This window comes from Lolium perenne, chromosome 7 (genome assembly GCF_019359855.2).
Source record: "Lolium perenne isolate Kyuss_39 chromosome 7, Kyuss_2.0, whole genome shotgun sequence".
Taxonomy (NCBI): domain Eukaryota; kingdom Viridiplantae; phylum Streptophyta; class Magnoliopsida; order Poales; family Poaceae; genus Lolium; species Lolium perenne.
Window position 1 is genome coordinate 330,939,178 of NC_067250.2, and position 26,379 is coordinate 330,965,556.

The window sequence follows — 26,379 nt, forward strand, 5'->3', positions numbered from 1 at the left end:
CAGGTTTGTATTTTTTTTTCCAAACGATCCTAGGATCGGATTTCATTATCAACAGATAACGAAACATAACGAGTATCACATGCCCATAAGGCATGTTCCAACACGAACACCACCACACAAGGAACTAAAAGGCTGCCTGGGGCAAACCAACAATCCAACACATCTAACAGTTTTATCTCCCAACACAGAGAGATAGCACCACAAAAAACACCACCAAACTAAGGTTATCACAGCTACCACCAGCCAAAAGCAGAAACCTACAGCAGATATTCACCAAGATGTAACGCATCAGGAGATGTCAACACGATCATCCTCCTCCATATCATCCTCATCAGTGTCAGCGTTCCTTGCATCCCTGATCATCAGCGGCCTCTGCGCAGGGGGAGGCCTGTTCTGAGCTCCAGCCTCGGCATTCTGGGTACTAGCCAACTTCAGAAGCCCATCAGCTCCCAAGCGCAGGTCTTCAGCGTCTTTTTCACCATGTAAACCTGCCCAGTATTTCATAAAGACAGTAGAGTAACTAATCAGTTCAGCCGGATCCTTGATCAATTTATGATCAAAACAAGCCCTATTCCTCAGTTTCCATATTGCCCAACAAATCGCAGCCAACCCCGCAATTTGCGTGTTTCTGCTTGCAGGGATAAAGCGTGGAATCCACCAAAAAAACTGAGTAAAGGAACCAGGTCTGGTTCTTGCTCCAATCAGCTTTCCAACCGCACTCCAAACGAACTTTGCAGCTGGGCAGGAGAAGAAAATGTGGGAAATACTCTCAGGACAGCTGCAGAATTGACAGGAAGCATTCCCATGCCAGTTCCTCTTTAACAGGTTGTCTTTTGTAGCAATAGCATTGTGCCAAATCATCCACAGCCAGATTTTGATTTTCAAAGGAATTTTACTTTTCCATAAGTGCTTGAAGGTTCTATCCATCCCATTACTACACAGATGATTATAAACTGATTTGACAGTAAATTTACCACTCTTTGTCCATTTCCAGTGAGGTTTATCCTGTCTGTCAGTTAACACAGTCTGTGACATGATCTGATGTAAGCCATGGATCTGCAGAGCAATATCAGGTGTCATCCAACTCCTGAAGGTAAAACTCCAGTTCATGTTGGCAGCCTCAGCAACAGAAACATCTTGCTCAATACATATATCAAAAATTTCAGGGAATCTGTCTTTTAAAGGATTCTGCCCACACCAAGCATCACACCAGAAACTAGTGTTCTTACCATTCCCCACTTTCATCCTTCTCCCTTTCAAATAAATCTGTTTCACCTGTAACATATCAGACCAGAGAGGGGAGTCTCCAGGTTTTTTCTTTGCAAGATATACACCACCCTGTTGGAGATATTTGTTCCTCATCAGATCTTGCCAAGGTCCAGAATCATTCTCAATCTTCCACCACCATTTACACATCAAGCTGATATTAAACAGATGAAGATTTTTTATGCCCAAACCACCTTTCTTTTTTGGTTTGCAAATCCAATTCCATTTGACAAAGTGGTATTTCTTTTTATCAGCACTCCCAGCCCAGAAAAAAGATCTGATGGGCCTATCAATTTGTTCAATAGTTGACTTATGGAGCAACCTCATGGACATCTGATAAACAGCAACACTGGAAAGGCAGGCATCTATTTTGACTACTCTCCCTCCAATGGACATGGCATTCCCTACCCACCCACACATCTTCTTTTTTGTTTTTTCCCCCAGAAATTTCATCTCTGCAACAGATGGTCTTCTTGCACAAACAGGAGTGCCAAGGTATTTAATTGGCCAAGTCCCTTGTTGACAATTAAAAAGGGTAGCAAAGAACTGTGATTTCATCTCATCCTCCAGGATCATCATAACCTCACTTTTCTCAAAATTGATTTTAAGCCCAGACATTGTTTCAAAAATATACAGAATGAGTTTCAAATTCACAGCTTGCTCAGCATCATCCTGAATGAGCAGAATAGTGTCGTCGGCATACTGCAGCAGAGAAATGCCTTTTTCTACTAGATTGTCAGCAAGCCCTTTGATTAGACCATTCTGTTGAGCCAGGGATATCATCTTGGATAAGCTGTTGGCAGCCATGTTGAACAGAAAAGGGGCAAAAGGATCCCCTTGTCTAACTCCCTTATAACTAGCAAAATAGGGACCAACATTGTCATTTACTTTCACACTTAAAGTACCATTTGTCACACATTTTTTGATCCACTCAAGCCAGCTCTTACTGAAGCCCTTCTGATGACAGCAATCAAACAGGAAACTCCAGTTTACTTTATCATATGCCTTCTCAAAATCAATTTTCAGCACCACCCCCTGTTGCTTTCTAAATTTGCTTTCTCTCAGAACTTCTTGGAGAAGCATAACCCCATCTGTGATATATCTCTCTTTGATGAAAGCAGTTTGATGATTGGACAACAGTTTCTCCATCACTGGGGTAACTCTGACAGTAAGAGTTTTGGTGACAATTTTGAACAAAACTTGCAATAAGCAAATAGGTCTGAACTTTTGGATCCTATCAGCATCATCACCTTTAGGAATTAAAGTAATAACACCATAGTTGATACTGGCAAGATCAATTTTATGTGCATGCAGGTCATGAAACACTGCCATAATGTCTTCCTTGATAATATCCCAGCAAGCTTGATAAAATTCAATGGGGAAACCATCAGGGCCTGCTGCCTTATTCTTCTCCATCAGATCTACTACATCTTTGACTTCTTGTTCAGTAAATCTTCTGGACAGAGTCTCCCTATCTCTGTCATCAAGTTTTTCTGCATTTTCCCATATCTCAGCATTCAGTCTGACCCCTCTATCTTCTGCAGGTCCAAACAAATTTTTATAGAACTGAGTGGCATGATTCAACAGCTCTTTATCCCCTTGAATAACTGATTCTCCATTTTTCAAAGAAAAAATCTTAGACTTTCTCTTACAACCATTGGCCAATCTATGAAAGAAAGCTGTATTACTGTCTCCTTTCAAAAGCCAATTATCTCTTGCCCTTTGTCTCCAGAAACATTCCTCCTTATCTAACATGTCAAGCATTTCTTGCTGAAGAGACGCTTTCTGCTGGATATCAGTATCAGACAATGAAGATATTTCTTCTTTCATTTCCAACTCAGCAAGCAGGAGAGAAATTTCACATCTTCTTTTTTTATCTCTCCCCCTTAAGTTGTATCCCCACCCCTTCAAACTATTCTTTACAGCTTTGAGCTTTGTCTGTACTCTGTTCAGGCTGTTCTTGGCTCTGACATTTTGTTGCCAAATTCTGTCAACTCTGCTCAAAAAATCTTCTTCTCTGATCCAGTTTTTTTCAAATCTGAATTGATACTTTTTCTTTGGTTTGTCCTCCATGGTATCAAGGATAAGGGGATTGTGATCAGAAACATCTCTATTTATCTTGTGAACTGTATCCAAAGGGAAAAGATCTTCCCATTCACTATTCATCAAAAACCTATCCAATTTTTCAAGAGTGGGGTCAGCCTGATTGTTTGACCAAGTATACTGTCCACCAGATAAATGGATTTCTCTCAAGGCATAAGTGTTAATGATGTTGTTGAACATATCTGTCCATCTATTGGCTCTCATGAATTTGTTCTTCTCAGAAGAAAATCTAATAATATTAAAATCCCCACCAATGAGAATAGGATGCCTTTGATCACTGCACACTCTGCCAAGTTCAATCAAGAAATCTTCCTTGTCATTCATCTGAGCAGCACCATAAACAATAACCAAACACCAAGTCACATTGAGCTTAAGATCCATCAAAGTAACTTTGATGAAAAATCTGCCAACCTCAGTATCAGTGATGTTGAATCTGGACAGCCTAAAACCACCCAGAATTCCACCACTTCTACCAACAGAACCAATCCACTTCCAAGCAAACAGATTCTGAGGGTCTATAGCCCTGAAAAAAGCAGGAGAATACTCCTTCTTGATTGTTTCATGTAGCCCAATGAAGTCCACATCTTGTTCTCTGATAAAATCCACCAAAAAACAACTCATACCTCTTTTCCCCACACCCCTGCAGTTAAGAGTTGCCCCTATCATAAATATCTTGGATTTTTCTTCCTGTATCTGGGTCCAGTGACAATGCCACTCAAAGGGTGAGCATTGTTCACTTTTCCCAAGGCAGCACTTGATTTTGATTGTGCTCCTTCAGAGGAATCACCTGATTTCGCTGGTGATCCTCTTCTCTTCCCAGAATTAATCAAACTTCTTCTTTTCTTTCTTTTTTTCCTGGACAAAACAGGTGTAAAACCCTCTTCATCTTCACTCCCTTGCTCTCTGTCAAATTCCAGCAGCATAACTTTTTCTACATCTGACTCAGTCTCTGATTCAATGTCAGTGTGTGCCACAGCAATAGCATGCCTGGCCTGTTCTAGATCTTTCAAATAATTGATATTATCCAAATTAAACGTTTTTGGATCAACCCCTATTTCTAAGGCCCTTGCATGTATAGCATCATCATCAAGTAAAGCAAAGGAATTATGAGAGGTTAAGTTTGTACCTGACACATCTCTAGTAGCAGCAATTTTGATAGCTTTCTCTGCAATCTTGGTGGAATGTGAGTCTTGTGAGATAATCCTGGAACTCATGCGGCTAGGTTGAGGACCACCACCTGCTTGATGTAGAGAAATATTGATACCAGTGTCAGTGTTAGATTCCACAACAGAGGGATTGTCCACTTGGGACAGAGGATCTTCTTGTGAACCATCAACATCCACTTGTACATCATTGACAGGACTATCAACAGCCATTCTGTCCTGAAGAGTAGGTGCAGCTAGTGCCATAACTCCCTGACCAGGATTTATATATCTCACAGACGTTGCAGCACTATCAGATTCAGTAGAATCATAGTCAACCTGTTCCTCAGATGCTTCTTCTTCATTAACTGCTTCCAGGATGGGTCCCAGCTCTTTTCTATACTGCTTCTGAATGGTGAAGGCCTTATCACTGCCAGACTTTATCAAAGTATGCAGGAATTGTGCATAAGAAGAAGAGGGGGCAGATGCACTAGAGGATGCTTGCCCAGGTGATAGAACTGATGGAGCAAAGGCTTTGGTTACAGATTTATGCACCTCAGACAACACCACATTGTTAGCACTTTTATCTTGCAGGGAAAAGGGAGTGCTAGACTCCACATTCACAACATCATCCTCCTTGTCTTGAGTGTCTCTCTCAAACAGTTTCATTTTCCCATTGTTACTGCCAGAAGCAACATAAATGGCTGCAGCAGTCTGCCTGGTCGACACATTGTTCCTAGTAGCATTATTGGTTATTTTAGGAGGGGCAGATTGGGAGCCTGCATCTGAATCATTTCTACCAGTCCTTTGCCTCTTTGGTGTCCCATGATCATCCTCACCTTCTTCATTAGCATTAGCAACCATTATTCTGGTACCAGGGGTAGGAATGGGTTCACACAGCTCTCTGGTATATTGAAGTTCATAAAAACCTCCTTCCATCTCACCAACTCTTGTGTTAGGGACCAGAGATAGGTCCTGACTTCCAATCTTAACTCTGACATAAGAGAAGTTCCTGAGAAAGTTCTTGTCAAGAGCCAAGGGTTTGCCTACCAAACTGGCAGCATAGAAAACAGTAGAGTTACATCTGAAATTCATAGGAATCCCTTTCACCCGAAACCAAGCTTCCTCCATTCTAGAGATTGGTTGAATATCACCCACCCATTTCTCCAAAGAGATGATAGCTCCTGGAACTGTCTTCATGAAGAGTTTGCCAAAATGTGCAAGCTCATCAATAGCTTTAGCAGATGGAAATCTGGTTCTGAACTCAGTGGGAGAGACCTCTTTTGCAAAAAACCTCCAGTTAATCTTCATAGACTCAGCCCATACATTAAACTCATGTTCAATGTTTCTGCTGTTTACTTCACCCTTTTCAACAGTAATATGAGCATAATTCAATTGTTCCACAGGTTGATTCTCCATGACAGGTACTGGGATAGAATAAAACCCAGAACCAAACTCTTCACTGCCATAAAAAGGTGCATTGTAATCACAAGGCTCTCTAGTCTGACAGACATCAAAATGATGTTCCCCACGACAATTCATGCAAGATCCTTTGAACTTAGCGAATCTATTATCAGCAGCCCTAGCAGTGGTCGTGTTCAAACCCAAAACCGGTAGAGGTACAGAGGACCCTACTGGCTCAGGTAGAACAGCAGGTATAGGGGGAACAGTTGAACTAGGAGCAGGCTGTTGCTGATTCAAACTAAGCGCAGATTGATTTTGAGCCAGACTAACAACACCCCTATCAGACCCTGCAGCAGCAATCGAAGGCGGAATGGAAGAGGAGTTGTTCATCAGGTTTGTATAGTTACAATTTTTGTTCGTCGCTTTATTCCATTCCTGCTTTTCGTTGTTAGGTCGCTGTAGATCGTACTGGGACGACAAGCACTTTTGTAGCTCGGACGTGAAGTACAAAAAATTGTCACAATTTAATTTGGCTATGCTATATGTTTCTCCTACTACACCTGTCTGATGAGACGTTCAAAGGGGCACCAGTGCAAGCAACCCTGAATATATTTCTATTCCTTTGATCTCTGTTAGTGACATTCGTCGCTCCTCTTCATCAACATCCTTGATCAAATCGTTCAGCGTTTCGAGCGGGAATAATAGCGTAAGTTTGGTCTTGTGAACACCAAAAGGGGTACGGTGGAATCTGCATACTGTCGTATTCAATTTGTATTGTGTGCTTTGATCTGAACTGAACTCTGACCGCTTGCAGCGTATACTACGGCTCTTTAGTCTCCATCAGAATCGATTCGCTGTTCAACATGATAGCTGCTCGACTGATGGAGATCGATCCAAGGACGACCAGAGTGGAACGATAGCTCTCATCATGGGTGTGTCATGCGAGCTGTTGGGTTATAAACATTTGTTTGGTCAACAACTTCTGCAACGCAATATGTAATTAATTATTAAAGTGTATGTGTAGTTAGACTGCTTTTGGAACGAACAGAATCTATAGTTTTCTTGTGCTTAATTATATTATTTGCTTTTGTTGATGATGTTGATTTTTTTAACTAACCCTTTCCATCAATTCGAACAGCTAGAAAACCTAGCTAGTGCATCAATTGTACATAGTGGAGACATGTGTATGGGCAACTTATTTTTTCCGAAATGGGAGCATCGCCCCAGCCTCTGCATTCAAAGGATGCACACAACTTTTCTTTATTAAATTATTCGCAAAGTCTTACAAGGGAGATACAAATATCAACTCGAAGCGACCCTTCCAGCGACAACTCGCTATACCTACAAGAGCGATTAAGGGATGACCATGAACAGGGCCATTACCCCGACCATACACCAACACACATCATCTAAAACTGAATGCCTTCCCAAGCCGCCCATTGGCAGGTGAGAAGCACAACCGGTTAAGCAGACTCTGAGAGCACACCATTGCACACGTCACAGAAGTTGCTACCTCCGCCTTCCTCGCACCCATCTCCAAGAGGGGTCACCGCATTGACCTTGCCAGACCTACCATCAACGCCACCATGACGCCTGACAGCACCACCATCCTGTGCATGCTCTTCATCTCACATCCAACACCGATACTCCGCTGCGCCACGCCGCCGAGACTCACCATCTCCTACGCGGTAGATGAACACCACACCACCGTCCAGCAGCTGCTCCAAAAACGATGCCCCAATAGGTAGAGCGCCGTCATCATCCGATCCGGGAGACCCAGATCTAGGGTTTCCCCCAGAGCAGCACGAGTGAGTAGACACAGACTGCGACGGTGATGCCTTCAAGAAGGTAATGACGCATGACATCACCATCGCCCGCCACGACGAGGGTCGGAGCACGATTTTCACCGGCAACCGACGAGCGCCACGACTAGATGTGAGATCAGGAGATCGTCACAACCAGCCCCAATCCGGCCGACCACCTCCGACGGAGAAGATGGGCACCACCGCCATGCCTAGAGCAGCTGCCCTAGGTTCCTCACGATGCAAGAGAGGCCCGATAGCGCCTCCCTGTCGACGGCGTCGCCACCTGCAGATCCGCGCCATGGCTACCGCCTCCTCGCAGCGCTGCATCAGGGAAGGCCTGGCGGATCGCCGCCGCCGTGCCTGTCGGTCCGCAGCCGAGGAGAGTCCGCCGCCACCGCCACACCACCAAGGCTTTGCCTGGTAGTGCCTCGGGCGGCGGCGGCAGGAGAGGAGGGCACCGATGGGAAGACGAGGAGGAGCGCCGGCGGCCACCCTGGCGCGGCGGGGCGCCACCGCGCGGGGGCGAGAGGGTTAGGTCGTGGGGGCGAGAGGGTTAGGTCGTATGGGCAAATTATGACCAAACGGAAACCATGCGGCGCCTGATCGGCCATTGCATGCGCCAAAACAGGAAAGTCAGGTGTTTACACGACTGATACGTCGACATACTAGTGGGGCCGGGAATGATGGGCATATGTGTGGGAAGAACATGGAAATGAAAACTTTTTTGGCAAAGCTAATTCTGGGGATAAGATCATCATGTATAAGAAGATAAAGATAGACACATACTCTGCATCTCTCCTATCTAGAAATCTGGCCTGCACTTTTCCCCCTTCACCTGTACAGTCCTGTCCCAGAGATTTCACCCTTTTCTTTCTTTCCAAGATTCATAATCCGGTGATTGAGATGCATACAATTGATGTTGGGGGCGCCTCGCCTGGGATACGGTCCATATATGTACTAGTATGGTCAAATCAACGCTAGCTAGCTCCCGGCGGGCCTAGGTTTAACTCCGCCGTGACCCGCTCGCCGGCGATCCGCGTACATATCCGGCCGGCCGGATAGTATAGTGGTTAGCCGTTAGCTCTGCTGAGTTAGAGGCGTCTCAGGCGATCGGTGCAGCCCCGCGGGATGCCGGCGGTCGGCCGCCGCCGCCGCCTGACGCTGGCGCCTACGTCGGGTGTCGGCGGGCCGTGTCCTTCTGCGCTTCTTCGTCCCGGGTTTGCAGCTCTTGAGTGTGGGTTTGGGGATGGCTCGGAGGATGGTTCTGACGCTGGAGTTCCGATCGAGTCCGCCCTCGAGGTCCTTGACATGGATTTTTCGGCGGAAGAATTGCCGGTGATCCGCAGAGATCGGAAGTCCGACGATGAGATCGTGCAGCAGTTCTGGGCGGAGATTGGCTTCCCAACGCCGGCGTCGCGGTTCTGGGAGAAGGAGGCTTCACCAAGCTCAGGTACCTCTAACGTTTGTTCCGCTGTGTGCAGGGAGGGGGAAGAGTTGGCCGGCGCGGTTTCTGCTTCTTCTCCGGTCGCCACCGGAGCTCAGGGGCCGGGGGTGAAGGCCCCGGCGGGGTTCATGGTTGGTAGGCGTCCCAGGGCCGGGTCCTGGCGTGGCCCTTGCCCACGGCGGAGGATCACGCCCTTGCCGGTGCTCGGACAATTCCTGCGTCAAGCCGGCTGGTCCTCGGACGATGAGATCGGCTCGCCGGCGGGATCGACGTCAGTTTCGGCTTCGGAGGCGTCGAAGGAGGAGGCACCGTTTCTGGGAGCGTTTCGATCTGGTGGGGCCCGGTCGCATGCAGACTTCTCGTGGGCCGGCCTGAGCGAAACCCTACGGTTTCTCTGGGTGGACCATCGAAGTCGCGCATACTCCGTTTCGCCGCCCTCTTCGAACACGCGCCGTCGCTCGCCCTCCGCCGCCGCCTCACCGACTCGCCTTCCTTCGCCAAGTTCGTCTGCGCCAGCATCGTCCGCGCCCTCGGCCTCTCCGTCGCGCCCATCGTTCGCCGCTTCTTCCTCGCCGCAAGTTTCTTCCGCGCCAAGGTCTACGTCGCTTCATCTCTCTTCGTCGGCGTTGACCTGTCCGCCGGATCTCCGTTCTGCTGCTGGGGATTCCCCCATCGTCGCGGGCAGTCGCCCGTGGTGCGCCCCCGGGGGCCGGTCTTTCGCCGAGGTCGTCGCCTCGCTTCCCTCGCCCATGTCGGGAGCGCGACCACCTCCCAGGGGGCCTCCCCAGCCTCTGGTGGGAGGGCGGCAGGGGTTGGTGCCTCCTGCGGCTCGTCACGGCTACCCTCCTGTGGCACCGAGGCCTCAGCCCCCGCCGTTCCGTCCGCAGCCGCCACCGCCGGGTTATGCGGCGCCCTTGGCCCCAAGACCTGTGTTTCCCCCGGCGCTGCAGCGTCCTGTTGCTCCTCAGTCGCTCCCGGCTCAACCTTTGCAGCAGCAGCAAGTTCAACACCAGGGGATGGCTGCCCAAGCTCTGTACCAGCCATACGGGGTTGTCCATCATCAAGCTCAGCAACAAGCACAGCAGCCTGCGCAGCAGTACCTTACTCCGGCTCAGCCCCAGCCTCAATCGGGAGCCTTTGCGCAGGGTGCGGCGCCTAGGCCCAAGAGGAACAAGAAGAAAAAGGTGGCTGCGGTTGGAGCTCAGGGCCCGTCCCTCCCTGGAGGGGCAACGCAGCCTCAGCTAGGTGTTCCGAGTGGTGGTGTGCCAGTGGTTCAGGGTCAGCATGCTTCTGTTGTTGCCCCGCAGAGCGGTTTTCAGCCTCAGTTTCATGGTTTCGGTTCGCCCCAGGTTCCTTTACAGCAGCAGCAGTTCGTTCCTCCTCCTTTCCAGGCGCCTGTGGTTCCGTTTCAGAGTGCAGCTGCTGGTTTGACAGATGTCACTGTAGCCTCTTCCTCGGCGGTTCCCCCCGTGGACAAGACACAGCAGCCGGCCAAGGTGAAGAAATCATGGTGTTGGAAGTGTGTTGATCACTCCCACATGACTAGGGACTGCAAAGTTAAGCATTACTGTTATATTTGTGATAAGGTTGCACATCCCACAGTGCGTTGTCCTATTCTTAAGGTACCGAGACCCACGGCGTTTATTGCTGGTACTGGTTTGTCTGAGACCTTCTTCACTGCGCTGCCAGACTCGGTTGTCCGCGAGGAGTTAACACCCACTAACTCCCCCGTCGCCCGTGTGCTTGTTTCTGGTCCTGCCGTGCCGGCTGAGTCGGTGGCCAGACAGGTTGCTAGGAGATGTGCTGATTCTCCAGGGTGGAAATGGGAAGCCGTTGCGTTGGGTGTGAGTGAGTTCCTTGTCAGTGTTCCTTCTTTTGATGATCTCAACCGGATGGATGGCATTCAGGTTGGAGTTCCAGACTCCGCCTCGTCTCTCAGTATCTCAGCTTGGCAGTCCTCTGAGGTTCCTCATAAGACTGAGTTGGAGCAGGTTTGGCTTCATGTGGAGGGGGTTCCCCATACCCTCAGACACTTTCTGGGCCTTTGGGCAGTGGGATCGCTTTTGGGGAAGACGCTGGATGTGGACCTTCTCACTCTTCGCCGCCGAGGGGTAGTCCGTCTGTTGGTGGCCATGGTGAATACTTCAGTCTTGGATAAGACAGTCTCGGAGCCGGGATCTTATACTATATCGGACGCTGTGGTTAAGCTGAAGTCATATGAGTTCCTCTTCCGCAGAGAGCCCGCCAACTATATGGCTGAGCCTGATTTTGTTCCTTTCCTTTGGGAGAAGCGTAACGATGGAAACGACGAAGGCGGGGCTAATGATGCTGAGGATGATGATGCTATGGATACTACCGAGGGGCGGACCGACACTACGGATGCAGCTGTTACACTTGGGCCGAGTGGTGGTTCCGGTGGTGCGGTTGGGTCTAACGCCGGTGTGTCACATGTATCTCATAAGGTTTTGGCTCTCACCCCGTTCAATGGCAATCCGCAAACTGAGGTGGCTAAGGAGGTTGTCGCTAGGCTCCGAGAGATCAGCCCGGAGCTTGAGAGGCGTCCCCCTACGCCGCACTTCGCTGCTCCGAAAGACTTGTCTTCTACCTTCGCTCCATCCATGCCGACCAAACCTCAAAGAAGAGTGGTTCTACCCGCCAGAGGTAGGGTGCACACGATGGCCAGAACCATCGCTGGGGCTACTCGCGGTCCGACGGTGGCTCTTATACCCCCTTCCTCTCCGCTACGGCTGGAGGGGGCGCGGAGGACGGCCGGGTTGGCGCGCCCATGCAGCCTGCTGCGACGGCCACGGCTGGAGGGGGCGCGGAGGACGGCCGAGTTGGCGCGCCCATGCAGCCTGCAGCGACGGCCGCTTTGGTGCCCCCTGCGGCGGCTGCCTCGGCTTCCGTTGCCTCGCCCGCTATCGCTGCGACTACAGTTTCGGAGTCGGCTACGACCATTGAGTCTACTGCGGCGCGCCCTTTGACTGCAGCGGTTCTCTCCTTGAAGGCTGCAGCGACGCTCCCGGCGACGGCCGCGGCGTCACCATCCGGGTCGGCTACGCCGGCCTCGTCCCCAGGTGCTCCTCAGCCGGCCGTGGGCGTCGGTGTTGCGGCGGCGTCGCTGATCGCCATGGGCTCGGCTGCTGGCGCCTTGCAGCCGGGCGGGGTCTCCTCTTCGTCTGGGGAGGGTCGACTCGCTGCCGCCGCTGCGGCGGGTCGTCACGCGGCTGCCGCTGCAGCTGCTGCGAAGGCGAAGTTTTCCTTGGCAGCCAGCGCTGCTGCTTCGGAGCGTTCCACGCTCGCGGGCGTCGTGGTTCACCGGGAGCCTTCTCCGCGGCTTCAGCAGCCTCGCTCTGGCAGGGATGGGTCTGGGCTCCCTCAACCCCAGCCGTCCTCGCCCACGACGCTAGCAGCGGCCTCGACGGCCCAAGGCGCCGGCACGGGGGTGGGGGCTGCACCGACCACTCCTCCCCCCAAGGCGGCTTCCTCCCGACGAGTCTCACTTGTAACCCCTACGCGTAGGAGCACGCGGCATGGGGTGACAGTGGATGGCGTCGAGACTTCAGACGAGGACTCATTGGCCAAGGCCATGCGACGTAAAGCGGCGTCAAATCTCGACACCGCAGGTATGGGTTCTAGTGACAGATCTTTTCTTTCTTTTTCCACGCCTAAGATATCATCTAATTTAAATAATCTAGGCGTTTCTTTGGGCTCTTCTCATGATTTAATTTCTGTTTCGACTAAAGCCTTGAAGCACATGGAGTTTGATAGAATAAAATTTACTCCTGTGTCCAAGAGCAAGTCGGATACCTCTCATACAAGTGATGATGATGATGATGCGTACGCCATTTCGGATGGCCAGCTTCTCTCACACATTGTAGGGGAGGTATCTGAGGTCGGACTAGACGATACTATGCTTAGTTCATGCATTGAACTTACGGCAAAGGATCGCAAGTCCAGGACCTCTTCTTTTAAGAAAAGCGCTTGGCCTAATAAAAAGGCAAGAGTGTCCAAATCTTCTCATGTTTCCAAATGAATGGCATGTTTAAGAATAGCAGAGGTCTTAGTGACTTGGCTAAACACTTACACATTTCAGAATCCATTCGGGATCATGCTTTAGATTTTGTTGCTATCTCCGAGACTGGGAAGCGTCACTACTCCACAAGCATTCTAAACCGCCTTTCTGGTGGCGAGGATTTTGCTTGGGTATCGCGACCCCCTCGGGGTCGATCCGGGGGCTTACTCTTAGGCGTCAGAACTTCGACGATGGAAATATTAGATAATTCTGGTGGTGACTTTCATATAAAGCTTCACATTCGGAACAAATCTGATAATTTCATTTGGAGTTTAGTGTCTGTCTATGGGGCAGCCCAGGATGCTCTCAAACCTGCCTTCCTTCGTGAGTTGGTTAATCTGGCAAAAGACAATCCACACCCTATCATCATAGGAGGGGATTTTAACTTGCTAAGATATCCACATGAGAAGAGCAAGGGTAGGTTTGACAGTCATTGGTCCTTCCTTTTCAATGCTGTCATTGACAGTTTGGACCTGAAAGAGATCTCTATGACTGGACGTCAATTCACTTGGGCAAACAGCTTACCTGATCCGACATATGAGAAACTAGATAGAGTGCTAATGGATTCAGACTGGGAATCTAAATTCCCTTTGGTCTCCGTACGCGCTCTTCCTAGGATTGAATCTTTGTCAGATCATGCTCCCATTCTTTTAACTACCGGAACGCCAACTCCACCTCCTAAACGCCCATTCAAATTCGAACTTGGATGGTTACTTAGAGAGGGGTTCTCGGATATGGTTAAGAATGTATGGGAACAGCACTATGTCGCCGGATCTCCAATACAAAGGTGGAATTGCAAGCTTAGGGCTGTGCGAAAATACCTTGGAGGGTGGGCTCGACATACGGCGGGTCTGCTCAAACAGGAGAAACTCAGTCTCTCGACGTCAATTGACGAATTAGAGGCAATCGCGGAATATAGGCGGTTGACAACGCATGAACTTGACCTTAAAAATCAAAACAATGCGAAGTTAGCCGGTCTATTACGTGAGGAGGAACTTAAGTGGTATCAGCGATCGAAGGCTCAATTCTTACTGGAAGGGGACTCGAATACGAGATACTTTCATAGTGTCGCAAATGGCAGACATAGAAAGAAACGTATTCATTCCTTGGTACAAGATGAGGAGACGATTGAGGGTCAGGAGCAGCTTAAGGCATTCATTACTTCTTATTATAAAAATTTGTTTGGGGCACCTGAGGATTCACATATAACTTTGGATGAAACCAGAGTAGATGACATCCCACAGGTGTCCCCTCAGGAGAACGCTCTCCTCTCCGCCCCATATTCGGAGGAGGAGATTAGGAAAGCGGTTTTCCAGATGGAACACAACAAGGCACCTGGACCGGATGGCTTCCCAGCTGAGTTCTATCAAACATTCTGGGATACAATTAAGAATGATCTCCTAGAATTGTTTAAAGAACTTCACAGTGGACAGTTAGATCTCTTTCGTATCAACTTTGGGGAGATCATACTTCTCCCTAAGGTTAACGACGCTGATCGCATCCAACAGTTCAGGCCTATTTGTCTCCTGAACGTTTCTTTCAAGATTTTTACTAAGGTCGCGACTATTAGACTTAATTCTGTAGCCGATCATGTAGTGCGTCCAACTCAAACTGCGTTTATGCAAGGTCGATACATCCTTGATGGTGTTGTGACATTGCATGAGACGATACATGAGATTCACCGCAAAAAGTTGAATGGAGTCATACTCAAAATCGACTTTGAAAAGGCTTATGATAAAGTTAAATGGTCTTTCCTCCAACAAACACTTCGTATGAAAGGCTTTTCTACGGAATGGTGCGCTCTAATTAATAACTTTATCTTTGGTGGAAGTGTCGCCATCAAAGTCAACGATGACATTGGTAGATATTTCCAAACAAAGAAAGGTTTACGGCAAGGCGATCCACTGTCCCCAATGTTATTCAACATTGTGGCGGATATGCTTGCTATTCTAATTGAGCGTGCCAAGTTAGATGGTCAGATTGAAGGAGTGGTGCCACATCTGGTTGATGGGGGGCTATCTATTCTGCAATATGCCGATGACACAATTCTCTTTATGGATCATGATCTCGAAAAGGCAAGAAATCTGAAATTAATCTTATCAGCTTTCGAGCAGCTATCGGGTCTAAAGATTAATTTCCATAAGAGTGAATTGTTTTGTTTCGGTGATGCCCAAGACGAAGCTAACCACTATGCCGAGTTATTCGGCTGTGGTTTAGGCTCTTTTCCAATTAGCTATTTAGGTATTCCGATTCATTATCGGAGACTTACCCTAGCCGAATGGAAAATGGTCGAGGAAAGATTGCAGAAAAGATTGAGTAGTTGGAAAGGAAAGTTGCTATCTCTTGGAGGAAGATTGGTGCTCATAAATTCAGTACTATCGAATATGGTACTATATATGATATCATTCTTCCAATTGCCAAAAGGAATTCTTCATAGATTGGACTATCTCCGATCTAGATTCTTTTGGCAAGGAGATAGCGAGAAGAAAAAATATCGGTTGACCAAATGGAGTGTCGTATGTCGTCCCAAAGATCAAGGTGGACTTGGTATCCACGATCTAGAGGTTAAGAACCAGGCCCTACTAGGAAAATGGTTGGCTAGGTTCTTAACTGAGGATGGGGTATGGCAAACTTTGTTAAGAAGGAAGTATGTAGGCTCGAAAGCGATGTCTCAAGTTTCGTGGAAACCAGGAGATTCACATTTTTGGGCCGGCATTATGGCTGCTAAGAAGCACTTCTTTCCACATGGTTCTTTCTCCATTAGGGATGGGTCGGAAATTCGTTTCTGGGAGGATAGGTGGTTGGGAATAACTACTCTCCGGGAACAGTATCCAGCTTTATATAGGATCGTACGTCATAAGGACATAACCCTTCAAAGGGTGATGGAAACCTCTCCACCGACTATGACCTTCCGACGTAATGTTCTAGGTCAACGCTTGACTAACTGGAATGAACTGCTACAAAGACTAGCTCTAGTTCAGTTGGTCCAAGGGAAAGATCTTTTCCGCTGGGAACTTACCAAGAACGGTAAGTTCTCAGTGAGGTCAATGTATGAAGCTTTGATTCAACCTATTCAACCGGTTTATAACAATAAAAGGATTTGGAAGTTGAGGATTCCACTCAAGACGAAGGTCTTTGCTTGGTACCTTCGTCGTGGTGTTATCCTCACCAAGGATAACCTTGCCAAAAGGAATTGGCCTGGAAGTAAGAGATGTGTTTTCTGTCAAGAGGACGAGACAATTAAACATCTGTTCTTTCAATGCCGATTTGCCAAAGCTATATGGTCGATCATTCAGATAGGATCAAGCTTATACCCTCCCCGGAGCATTGCTAACATTTTTGGCAATTGGCTAAATGGGATAGCGGTTAGGTTTAGGGGTCTTATCAGGGTGGGAGCGTTAGCCGTTATATGGTCGCTCTGGCTATGTAGGAATGACAAGGTTTTCAATGACAAAAATTCTTCCCTTATGCAGGTTATCTACAGAGCTACGGCTACGCTCCGTTCATGGTCGCCGCTTCAGCGATTGGAGGACCGCGACCTCTTTATGGAGGTGTCTACACGCTTGGAGAATTCGGCCAAGGAGTTTATTACCCAACATGGGTGGCTGCATAGTCTACGGATAACGGCTCCTTCATCATGATCTGGGTTCCTCTTTGTGACATCTCTTTGTACCTTTTATAGTCTGAATGTTGTCCGTGTTCGGCTGTGTGCATCCTAGTTATGCAGAGGCCGGGTGTATTACGACAAACTCTGAAGTAATAAAGCGCCCTTTTTCGAAAAAAAAAGCTAGCTCCCGGCCATGTGATCCATCTCGAAGACAATGGTCAATATGATTTTGACGCTGACCGAATAATTCCACGTACGTACGTCGCCCGATTAGTATGGCACACGTGTGGCATGGTTGATTGACATGCGCGCAATTGCACAGCTGAAAGTTGACGCGAGATAGTGGGAGTAGCGCGCCTGAGCGGCGGAATTGACTTGGTTTGTTGACGAGTTCCTCAAAGCATATGGAGATTGGAGAGACAGCCTAATTAACCGATAACACTGCACCACCAGTAGAGGAAGAGCTAGCTGCTGCCTTTTAATTAACACAACAACGCGTTCGTCCATGAACTTAATTGACCAACGCACTATGTCTCGGTAGTATTTTCGTACTATGTACAAAAAGATGGAGGGAACCAATTGAGTCAAAAGGTTTTGCATAGTCCTCACCTGCCATACAAGTTAGTATGTTACTACCTCGATCCCTTATCGGCATGCGCCGGAAATGGCGACCGGCCGGAGAAGTTCGATCGTTGGCTACTCGGTCGATCTTTGGGGAGCATGCATTATATTATGGCATGTACATACACATGCATACTTACCTACTACGTACGCCGTAGCTCTAAAATACTACCACTGTTTGGAAATATAAGCTTTTCTATAAATCTAAACTTGTATTCAAACGGTGGTAGTACAGTAGAATTATACTGTATTATATAGATGCATGACATACAAATCCTGCAAAAATAAGCGCGTGGAAGGGCTTTCTTTGTGCTTTCTTTGCGCAAAAAACAATCACCACACGCGCAGCAATATATAGTCATAAAATAAATAATCCCCGATGATAGTGTGACCCGCACTGGCTCCAGATGGGATGAATGATCATATATCTCCTAATTGGCGGATAGGCGATAGATTTGCCAGCCACACTTTGGTTCTTTTCCCCGTGGTCTTCTTTTTTTTTCTTTTCGATATGGGAGCGCTGCCCCGGCCTCTGGATCAATCGATGCACACAACCATTTATTTAAAGAAGTAGTGTTAACAAAGAGTGCGTATTACACATGAAAGTATGCTACTGTTGCAACAGTATGAACCAGACAAAGATGAAAAGTACAAAAACTAGACATCTCGAATCCTGCTAATATGACGCCATCCAGTAGCCTGGAAATAACAGTCCTGCATGACCTTGAGCAGGCGATTGCATCCAGTATACATAATACCCCGCTAGTCCTCCGGAAGCATATGCGCCCATAGCTGTATCCAGTGCGCCGCACGAAGAATAACCTGCAAAAAATTTGTCCCCTTCTGTTTGTTAAAAATAATATCATTTCGGCTAGTCCAAATAGACCAACATAATGCCGAAATACCAATCCGAATATGAGCCTTATCCTCTGTTTTAACACCGTTTAACCAATTACCAAACATATTAGTAACATTAGACGGTGGTGGAATGTTATAAGCAAAATATATCATCCGCCAAACAATTTTTGCAAAAGGGCAATGAAGAAACAAGTGATCAACAGTTGCATTATTGTTACAGAAACAACATGTCTGACTCCCTGTCCACTTTCTCTTCACCAAATTATCCTTTGTAAGCAAAACTTTATTACTAAGAAACCACATAAATATCTTAATTTTAAGAGGAATTTTAATCTTCCAAAGATATTTCCGTAAGAATCTAGTATGACCATTCATAAGATCCATATACATAGATTTAACAGAAAATAGTCCACTGTCGGTTAATTTCCAAACAAAATTATCTGGCTCATTTGTTAACTGAACCTTCATCAGCCGTTGACATAAGTGTAACCATAGATTATATTTATATTCATTAAGCATTCTCCTAAAACCAATATTAAGAGGGTGCTCTGCCAAAACTGTGGAGACTAACACATTTTTTCGTTGGACTATGTTATATAGAGACGGATATTGGAGAGAAAGAGGAAGATCGCCTAGCCAAGTATCCTCCCAAAAACGCACTGCCATTCCACTCCCAACCTTAAAGGCTCCTCGTTTGAAAAATTCATGTTTAACCCGCATGAGACCCTTCCAAAAAGGAGAATCAGTGGGTTTGGCCTCTACTTGTGCTAAAGTTTTATTCTTGATATACTTATTATGTAACAACTGTTGCCACATCCCATCTTCATGTAATAACTTGAATAACCATTTACTTAGTAGGCACATATTTTTAAGTTCAAGTACCTCGATTCCCAAACCCCCCTGATCTTTGGGTCTACAAATTATGTTCCACTTAGACAATCTATATTTCTTCTTATCATCATCGGGCTGCCAAAAAAACCGAGAACGATAATAATCAAGCCTTTTTCTCACTCCCTTAGGAATTTCAAGAAAAGATAACATGAACATTGGTAAGCTTGTAAGCACCGAATTTATAAGTACAAGACGGTCCCCATAAGATAGCATTTTACCCTTCCAACATCCTAGTTTCGATGCAAAACGATTCTCCACTGGATTCCATTCAGAATTACGAAGCATTCGGTGATGTATATGAATCCCAAGATAACGGAACGGTAAAGCCCCAGATGCACACCCAAAAATATGTTTATACTGATGTTCCATTTCTATGGCTTTCCCAAAACAGAATAATTCGCTCTTGTGAAAATTTATCTTGAGGCCGGACAATTGTTCAAAAATGCATAGAATAAGCTTCATATTAATGGCCTTTGCTAAATCATGTTCCATAAATAGAATTGTATCATCCGCATACTGTAAGACAGATATCCCACCCTCGACTAGATCTGGAATAAGACCACCAACATGACCCTCCTCTTTAGCCCTAGCAATCAAAATAGCTAGCATATCGGCTACAATATTAAATAGAATAGGTGACAATGGGTCCCCTTGTCTTAACCCCTTTCGAGTCTGGAAATTATGACCAACATCATCATTAACCTTAATTCCCACACTTCCCCCTTCAACAAAACTTCGAATACGATCACACCAAATTTGATTAAAACCTTTCATACGAAGCACCTGCTGAAGGAAAGGCCACTTCACCTTATCATATGCCTTTTCAAAATCAATTTTAAAAAGAACTCCATTCAGCTTTTTACGGTGTAATTCATGAATCGTCTCATGTAAAACGACAACCCCTTCTAAAATGTGTCGACCCGACATAAAGGCCGTCTGTGTAGGTCTCACTACCTTATGCGCTACATACGACACTCGGTTAGTGGAGACTTTTGTAAAGATTTTAAAACTGACATTTAACAAACAAATTGGCCTGTACTGCTGTATTTGCATTGCATTTTGTTTTTTAGGAAGCAAAGTAATTATTCCGAAATTGAGTTTGAATAAGGGAAAGCCACCATTTTGAAAGTGTTGAAACATGGCCATCAAATCTCCCTTAATCACCTCCCAAAATTTTTGATAGAATTCCGCGGGAAAGCCATCCGGCCCAGAAGATTTATTATGTTCCATCTGACTAATCGCTTCAAAAACTTCTTCCTCAGTAAAGTGTTTTGACAACAAAGCATTTTCCTGTACCGACACTTGAGGGATATCATTAATACGATCTTCATCCATTTGGACTGAACTATTTTCAGGTGCTCCAAAGAGCTTCTTATAATATTCAGTTATATAAACTTTCAGATTTTCATCCCCCACGATAATCCCCTCTTCCTGTTCAAGTTGGAAGATTTTCTTTTTTCTGTGTTTTCCATTAGCAATCATGTGAAAGTATTTAGTGTTATTTCCACCTTCTTGAATATGTTTAACTTTAGCCCGTTGCGCCCATTTAATTTCTTCATCTCATCTGAGTTTATTAAGTTGCTCATTTGCTTTCTTTAATTCAGACCTTTCCTCATCAGTCAAAGGACAAGACTCGGCCTGAATATCCAGAACATCAATTAGTTGTAACAAACGCTCCTTTTCCTTCTTATATTTCCCACTAATATTTTTTGCCCAACCACGTAAAAACCTTCTAAGGTGTCGAATCTTCATCTGCCAAGTCAGAATAGGCGAGTCGCCATTTGAAACAGACGCCCATTCCTTAGCAACTAAATCATAAAATCCCTCCTGGTTAAACCATGACATCTCAAAGGAGAAACGCGCATTATTTCCTAAATGAGCATGATTACCCGAGTCAATTAGGAGAGGAGTGTGATCAGACCCAGCTCGAGAGAGAGCTCTTACCGAGACAAGCGGATATTTTTGTTCCCACTCTGCACTTGCAAGAACCCTATCGAGTTTTTCGAAAGTCGGTACAGCCCGTCTACTAGCCCAAGTATATTGCCTACCAGAGAGCACTATTTCTCTCAGATTCAAATTTTCAATAATTGCATTAAACATAAACGGCCACCGTGGATTAAAATTGTCGTTACTTTTGTCCTCTGGTCTACGAAGAATGTTAAAGTCTCCAGCTAATAATAGTGGTAGAGTTTCATAGTGGTAGAGTTTCATTATCACACAATCTAACCAACTCGGCTAAAAATTCTGGTTTTCTCGAATCTTGGGCAGCCCCATATACTGAAACCAAGATCCATTCAAATCCATCTTGTTTTGATCGTAAAGTAAACTTTACACAAAAATCACCATTATCGACTTTCTTAACAGTAAGGGTAGAAATATTAATGCCAACAAGAATTCCCCCAGATCTTCCACACGGAGGAAGACAAAACCAGGCGAAATCAGCCAAACCCGCAAGCCCACTCAAAAATGATTTTGAAAAATTAGATCGGCATGTCTCAAGTAAAGCAATAAAATCCAGCCTATGTTCCCGGATAGCTTCTTTGACAAAAAGATGTTTCCCCGGGTCTTTAAATCCCTCACTATTCCAAGACATACCTTTTAGACTAGCCATTTTATGAATATGATTTTTTAATTCTTATACGGGTACTCCTGCGGAGATTGGCCTTATCATAAGACTTCTTCTTTTTCCGCTGCCTATTATTATTGTGCATCACAGTATTGTCGACTAAATTATCATGAATCATATCCTCCTCATCAACAAGATCTTCGCACAAATTTGAAACCTTGTTTACTATTAAGCATGTAGGTGCATCACCATTTATGTGTTCATTTTCAGTACTTGTACGCAGCATTGTAATTGATCTATTTAGCTCGTTATCTAGAATTATCTTAGCCGCAGCCAACTCTTCATCCCTAGAATTACCCAAAGAGACTCCCAAGGACTTTGCTTTAGTAATAATATGTTCAGGGGAAAACGATAATAATGACTTGCATTTAGAAGACTGCATACCTGGTAAAGACGGATTAAGACGACGCTGAGTAGCACACATAGCCCGCTCCATCTGCGTATCATCCGTATTAACCTGAGCCCCAATTCTAGCACTTGCTCGAGTCCCCTTACTAGATGGTTCAGGAATACCCCCAAACTCAATAATCTCGTCACGCGAAAAAGAGATTGCACCATCTATTTGCAAGTCAGATGGTACAGTATTAGACTTATTTGATTTTGTTACAGAACAAGGCTGTGAGCATGGAAAGGAATTGATATCAAAATCATGTCCCCAGCCGATCGACGTACCTCGTGATCCGCAGTCCCCATGCATATTGGGCTGCAACTCGGTTCCCTTGAAGCAAAGAGGAGCAGGCCGAGGCCCATTAAAATTAGCCGTGGGGCACACTGGCTGGAGCAGAGGTTCCTTCCCCTCAACCTGGGCTGTCTGGCGAGGCCGAGCATCCTCTCCGATCAACGTCGTCTCAGCTTCATGGCTGTGATTATGTGCCGGATGCAGCAATCGACGTTGATAATCCTCCCCATCTGCGCCGCTGTTCAAATTCAGCATCACAGGTTCTTTCACTATCTTGATCCCTTCATTTTGCACACTAGATACAGGGGATACAACCATATTAAAAGCAGGTTCAAGAAACTTAGGAGTAAGAGATGATACAGAAAAAATAGAATTAGAATACCTCACAGTATCCCCAATAATTCCATTTTGCTTAGATGAAGTACTCTTCTGGTTTCTGTTCTCCGTTTCAACATTCTCCACGGAACCAGAGGTAGCAGACACACTAGATAGCCTCACAGTATTGTCACTAGTTTGGTTTTGTTTAACCGGAATTACCATATGAGGTGTTGTCATTTTCTGCACAACCAGAACCGGATCTGTACAAATAGGAGATTTGGCTAGTACATGCCCAGAATTATGAGGCATTGATCCATTGGTTCCCTCTTGGTTATTTTCTTTAGCCAAGTTACTCCTAGACCCCTTCATTTCTCTATCTGCCGCATTACCAAAAGCATGATCATCACCGCTACCTCCCAAATCATCACCCCCCTTAGGAACATCACTCATAGCAACATCAGTCGTCGGTTGGGGTTGCATTCCTTCCACCTAACACCGAAGGCGAAAAAAATCATCTTTTATCTTCAAGTCCCAAGTAGCAGGTATCAAATTAGGATCTAGACAAGTGATTAAGATTCGCAGAACATTATTAGCTCTGGTAAAGACAATGTCAATATCTTTTGTCTTGCCAAATGCATCACCAATAGCCCACAAAGAGAGAAAATCATCCAGTGCCACCGGTGGCAGTGCATGTACTCTTACCCAAACATCTTCCGGCCTCCAAGCCGGTTTAACCTCCACTTTCCAGAAGTCAAAATGCATAGCTATCTCTGTTCCTGGTACCTGAAAGCGTCCAAAACGCTGAACTCGTACCAAGTCATGTTTACTTGGAAAATTGACCCTGAAAACGTTTTCATCCATCATCTGTACATCCCAGTGATATTGTTCATCAGTATCAACGATCCATCGCAGCTGCTTAATTATGTCATCCGAGGAAAGGGTCCCTCATGTGATTTGAACACGACCCAACCTTGTATTCTCAACCCTCGGCCTCACAGAATCCGACAATGGTAGTTCCCAGAAAGATAAATCTTCATGACCCAATCCGTACATAGCAAGCCTTGGTCTGGGTGCCTTCAAAAGTGGACACTCAATAGTTGCATGGCCTGCCCTCTGACAACAATCGCAAAGAACCACTTCACAATCATTAACACAATGCCCAGGTTTTTTGCATCGATAACATGTAGGACCTCCTTTTTTCTTGGCCATAGCCGCTGTTCCAGACTCATCCAAACCTCCTTAAGAAGTGATCCTCCCTTCTTGTTCATCAATTTCTGTCCCAGCCATAAGAGTGTCAACAACTCTTGGCTCCATCGCATTCTGCTTCTGTACTTGACCAACTGCCTGACTCTGTGAGCCACTCGGAACAGCCTTTGGCACATAAGACTGACGAGTAAAATTTGCAGTATTAGATGGCAGCACTTCATTGACATTTTGCAAAGTAGGCTGAGTAGGAAGGACTGAATCCCGCTGACTAGGATGATCAACAAATTGCCTAGCTAAGGCCTGTGCTGTTTCTTTGACTAACTGTTGCTCTCTAGCTGATAGACCGCCAGAGTTATAAGAACTCCGGTTAGCATCATACCTTCCATTGTAATTCCCATTATTGAATCTTCGGCTATTATAACCAGCATGATAGCCCCCAAAATTCCTACGAGAATCACCAGCACCATTGTTAAAACGTACCTGATGGTTTCGGTTTCCGCCCCCATAATTGTTGGGACGGGATTCATCTGCCCGAAACACACCATCGCCGAAGACAGTACTTGTATTTCCTTGTCCGACACCACCACCCTCTTGCCCCGCTGTTCCACTCGGCCCCCCTTCCTCAAAATTGCCGCGGCCAGCATTGGGACCTCCATCCCACCGATTCCCACCGCGACCACCAGGAGATGGACCTCTGCCACGATTCGCACCTCCACCACGGTTGGCCATGGCGGCGGCAAGAATACCCATGGACGAAACAGGAGCAGCTGGTTCGGGAATAAACTTTGCGTTGCCAAAACCTAGACTGCGCCTCTTACCACTAGCAAAACGTGGTAAGCGACGGTCAGATTCGCAGTCAATCGATAGCTCCAGGGCCATATGGCCCTGCACTTGAGCATAACGAAACAACAGACCCTTTCTTTGGCCCAATTGGCCCAGACATTCATCTGTTTGAGTTTGAAATCGGACAGAAGATCGCTGAGATGTGGAAGAAAAACTCACCGGCGATGATCGACGTTTGTTTACCCTCCTCTCGAACTGCATCCTCCTCTTCTTCCGATGGACGTACACCCATTCTTTAGCATTGAAGGATTCGAGCAGAAAAGTCGAGGGCGAGAGCACAGGCAGCAGGACCGGTGATCTCCTCAACTGCGACCTGCAAGCATAGATCGGCAGAAAACTATCGACAACAGAGATCGGAGACTTACCAGATCGGAGCAGATGTGCCGCCTCCCGTTGCCTACGCCTTTTTTCCTCTTTCCGTCTGATCACCGACATTGCCATCGCAGACAGATCACACTCCTCTTCCGCCGGCGTGCAGCACAGGTAGGACTCCGAGTGTCCAATATCCGCACCTGGCAGCAACACAGGATCCACCGTAGCCTCGCCGGAGGAGCCTTCATCGTCGGAGTTCTCGGCGATTGCCCAGAATCGCCCAAGAGTCGCCTGTAACGGCTCTCCGGAAAAAACGGTCATGGTGGGATGCTGTGCGGAAAAAGGGGAAGGTGTGTTTCGGGCAAAGGCATTGGGCACTAGCCCACCCTCTTCGCCCGACACATAACCTGACTTGGTGCACGGCAAAGGCATTGGGCATTGTCGTGTCTCATCCTTTGCCGTGCGCGCAGCTGGGTTGCACGGCAAAGCAGCCTTTGCCTAGTGTTTTTGAAAAACGCACGGCAAAGAAGCCTTTGCCTAGTGTAAGCGCACGGCAAAGATGTAAAAACTGGATTTTTTTCTCATCTCAAAAGGCATGGCATGGTATAGTTATCAACAAACGAACATATAGCTCAGTGGTAAGGTTGCACGCTTTCCCTACTCTGTGTCCTACGTTCGATTCCCAGACCAGCCAGTTTGGGGCCTTTTTTTTTAGATAAAACATGTTAGGCACACGGCAAAGAAGTGACCTTTGCCGTGCAACGTTGGCGAGTCGCACGGCAAAGAAGCCTTTGCCGTCAATAGCATTGCCGTGCGACCTTTACCGTGCGGGGTCGCACGGCAAAGCCTTTGCCGTGCAAATAGGGCTCTTTACCGTGCAAATAGTTGCACAGCAAAGCATGTTTTTCCCGTAGTGGAGCTAGCTCCTTCGCATTTCAACCTCAGTTTTGAACAAAGCAAAGGTAAACGGGAGAATTAAAGGGTGTGTCGCTCGTCTTGCATCATGCACTCGTATAGTTACTAGCGATGCCACTCACTTACCCATCACAAGCTACATTTTTCCCATTCCGATGGTGACTCGCTAGAATCTACCATGTACTTTTTCACTAGGCAGTAGAAACTAAAGCGGCCTAACTTGCTAGCGGTGCAAGCAAAATATTCAAAATTGCGCGCATGGGC

General features: G+C 46.6%; 2 protein-coding genes across 2 annotated transcripts; one reads left to right on the plus strand and one right to left on the minus strand.

The window, feature by feature from the left end:
- Window positions 1-11,931: 11,931 nt before the first annotated feature.
- LOC139834189 (uncharacterized) lies at window positions 11,932-17,001 on the plus strand. The gene is made up of 2 exons (XM_071824617.1): window positions 11,932-12,790; window positions 16,713-17,001. The coding sequence occupies exons 1-2, from the start codon at window positions 11,950-11,952 to the stop codon at window positions 16,850-16,852; spliced, it is 981 nt and encodes a 326-aa protein (XP_071680718.1). The 5' UTR covers window positions 11,932-11,949; the 3' UTR covers window positions 16,853-17,001.
- A 999-nt stretch (window positions 17,002-18,000) lies between these two features.
- LOC127314007 (uncharacterized) lies at window positions 18,001-25,527 on the minus strand. The gene is made up of 5 exons (XM_051344472.2): window positions 25,048-25,527; window positions 22,904-24,865; window positions 22,515-22,816; window positions 22,227-22,400; window positions 18,001-18,289 (listed from the first exon to the last, which is right to left on the minus strand). The coding sequence occupies exons 2-5, from the start codon at window positions 23,317-23,319 to the stop codon at window positions 18,144-18,146; spliced, it is 1,038 nt and encodes a 345-aa protein (XP_051200432.1). The 5' UTR covers window positions 23,320-24,865; window positions 25,048-25,527; the 3' UTR covers window positions 18,001-18,143.
- Between the last annotated feature and the right edge of the window lie 852 nt (window positions 25,528-26,379).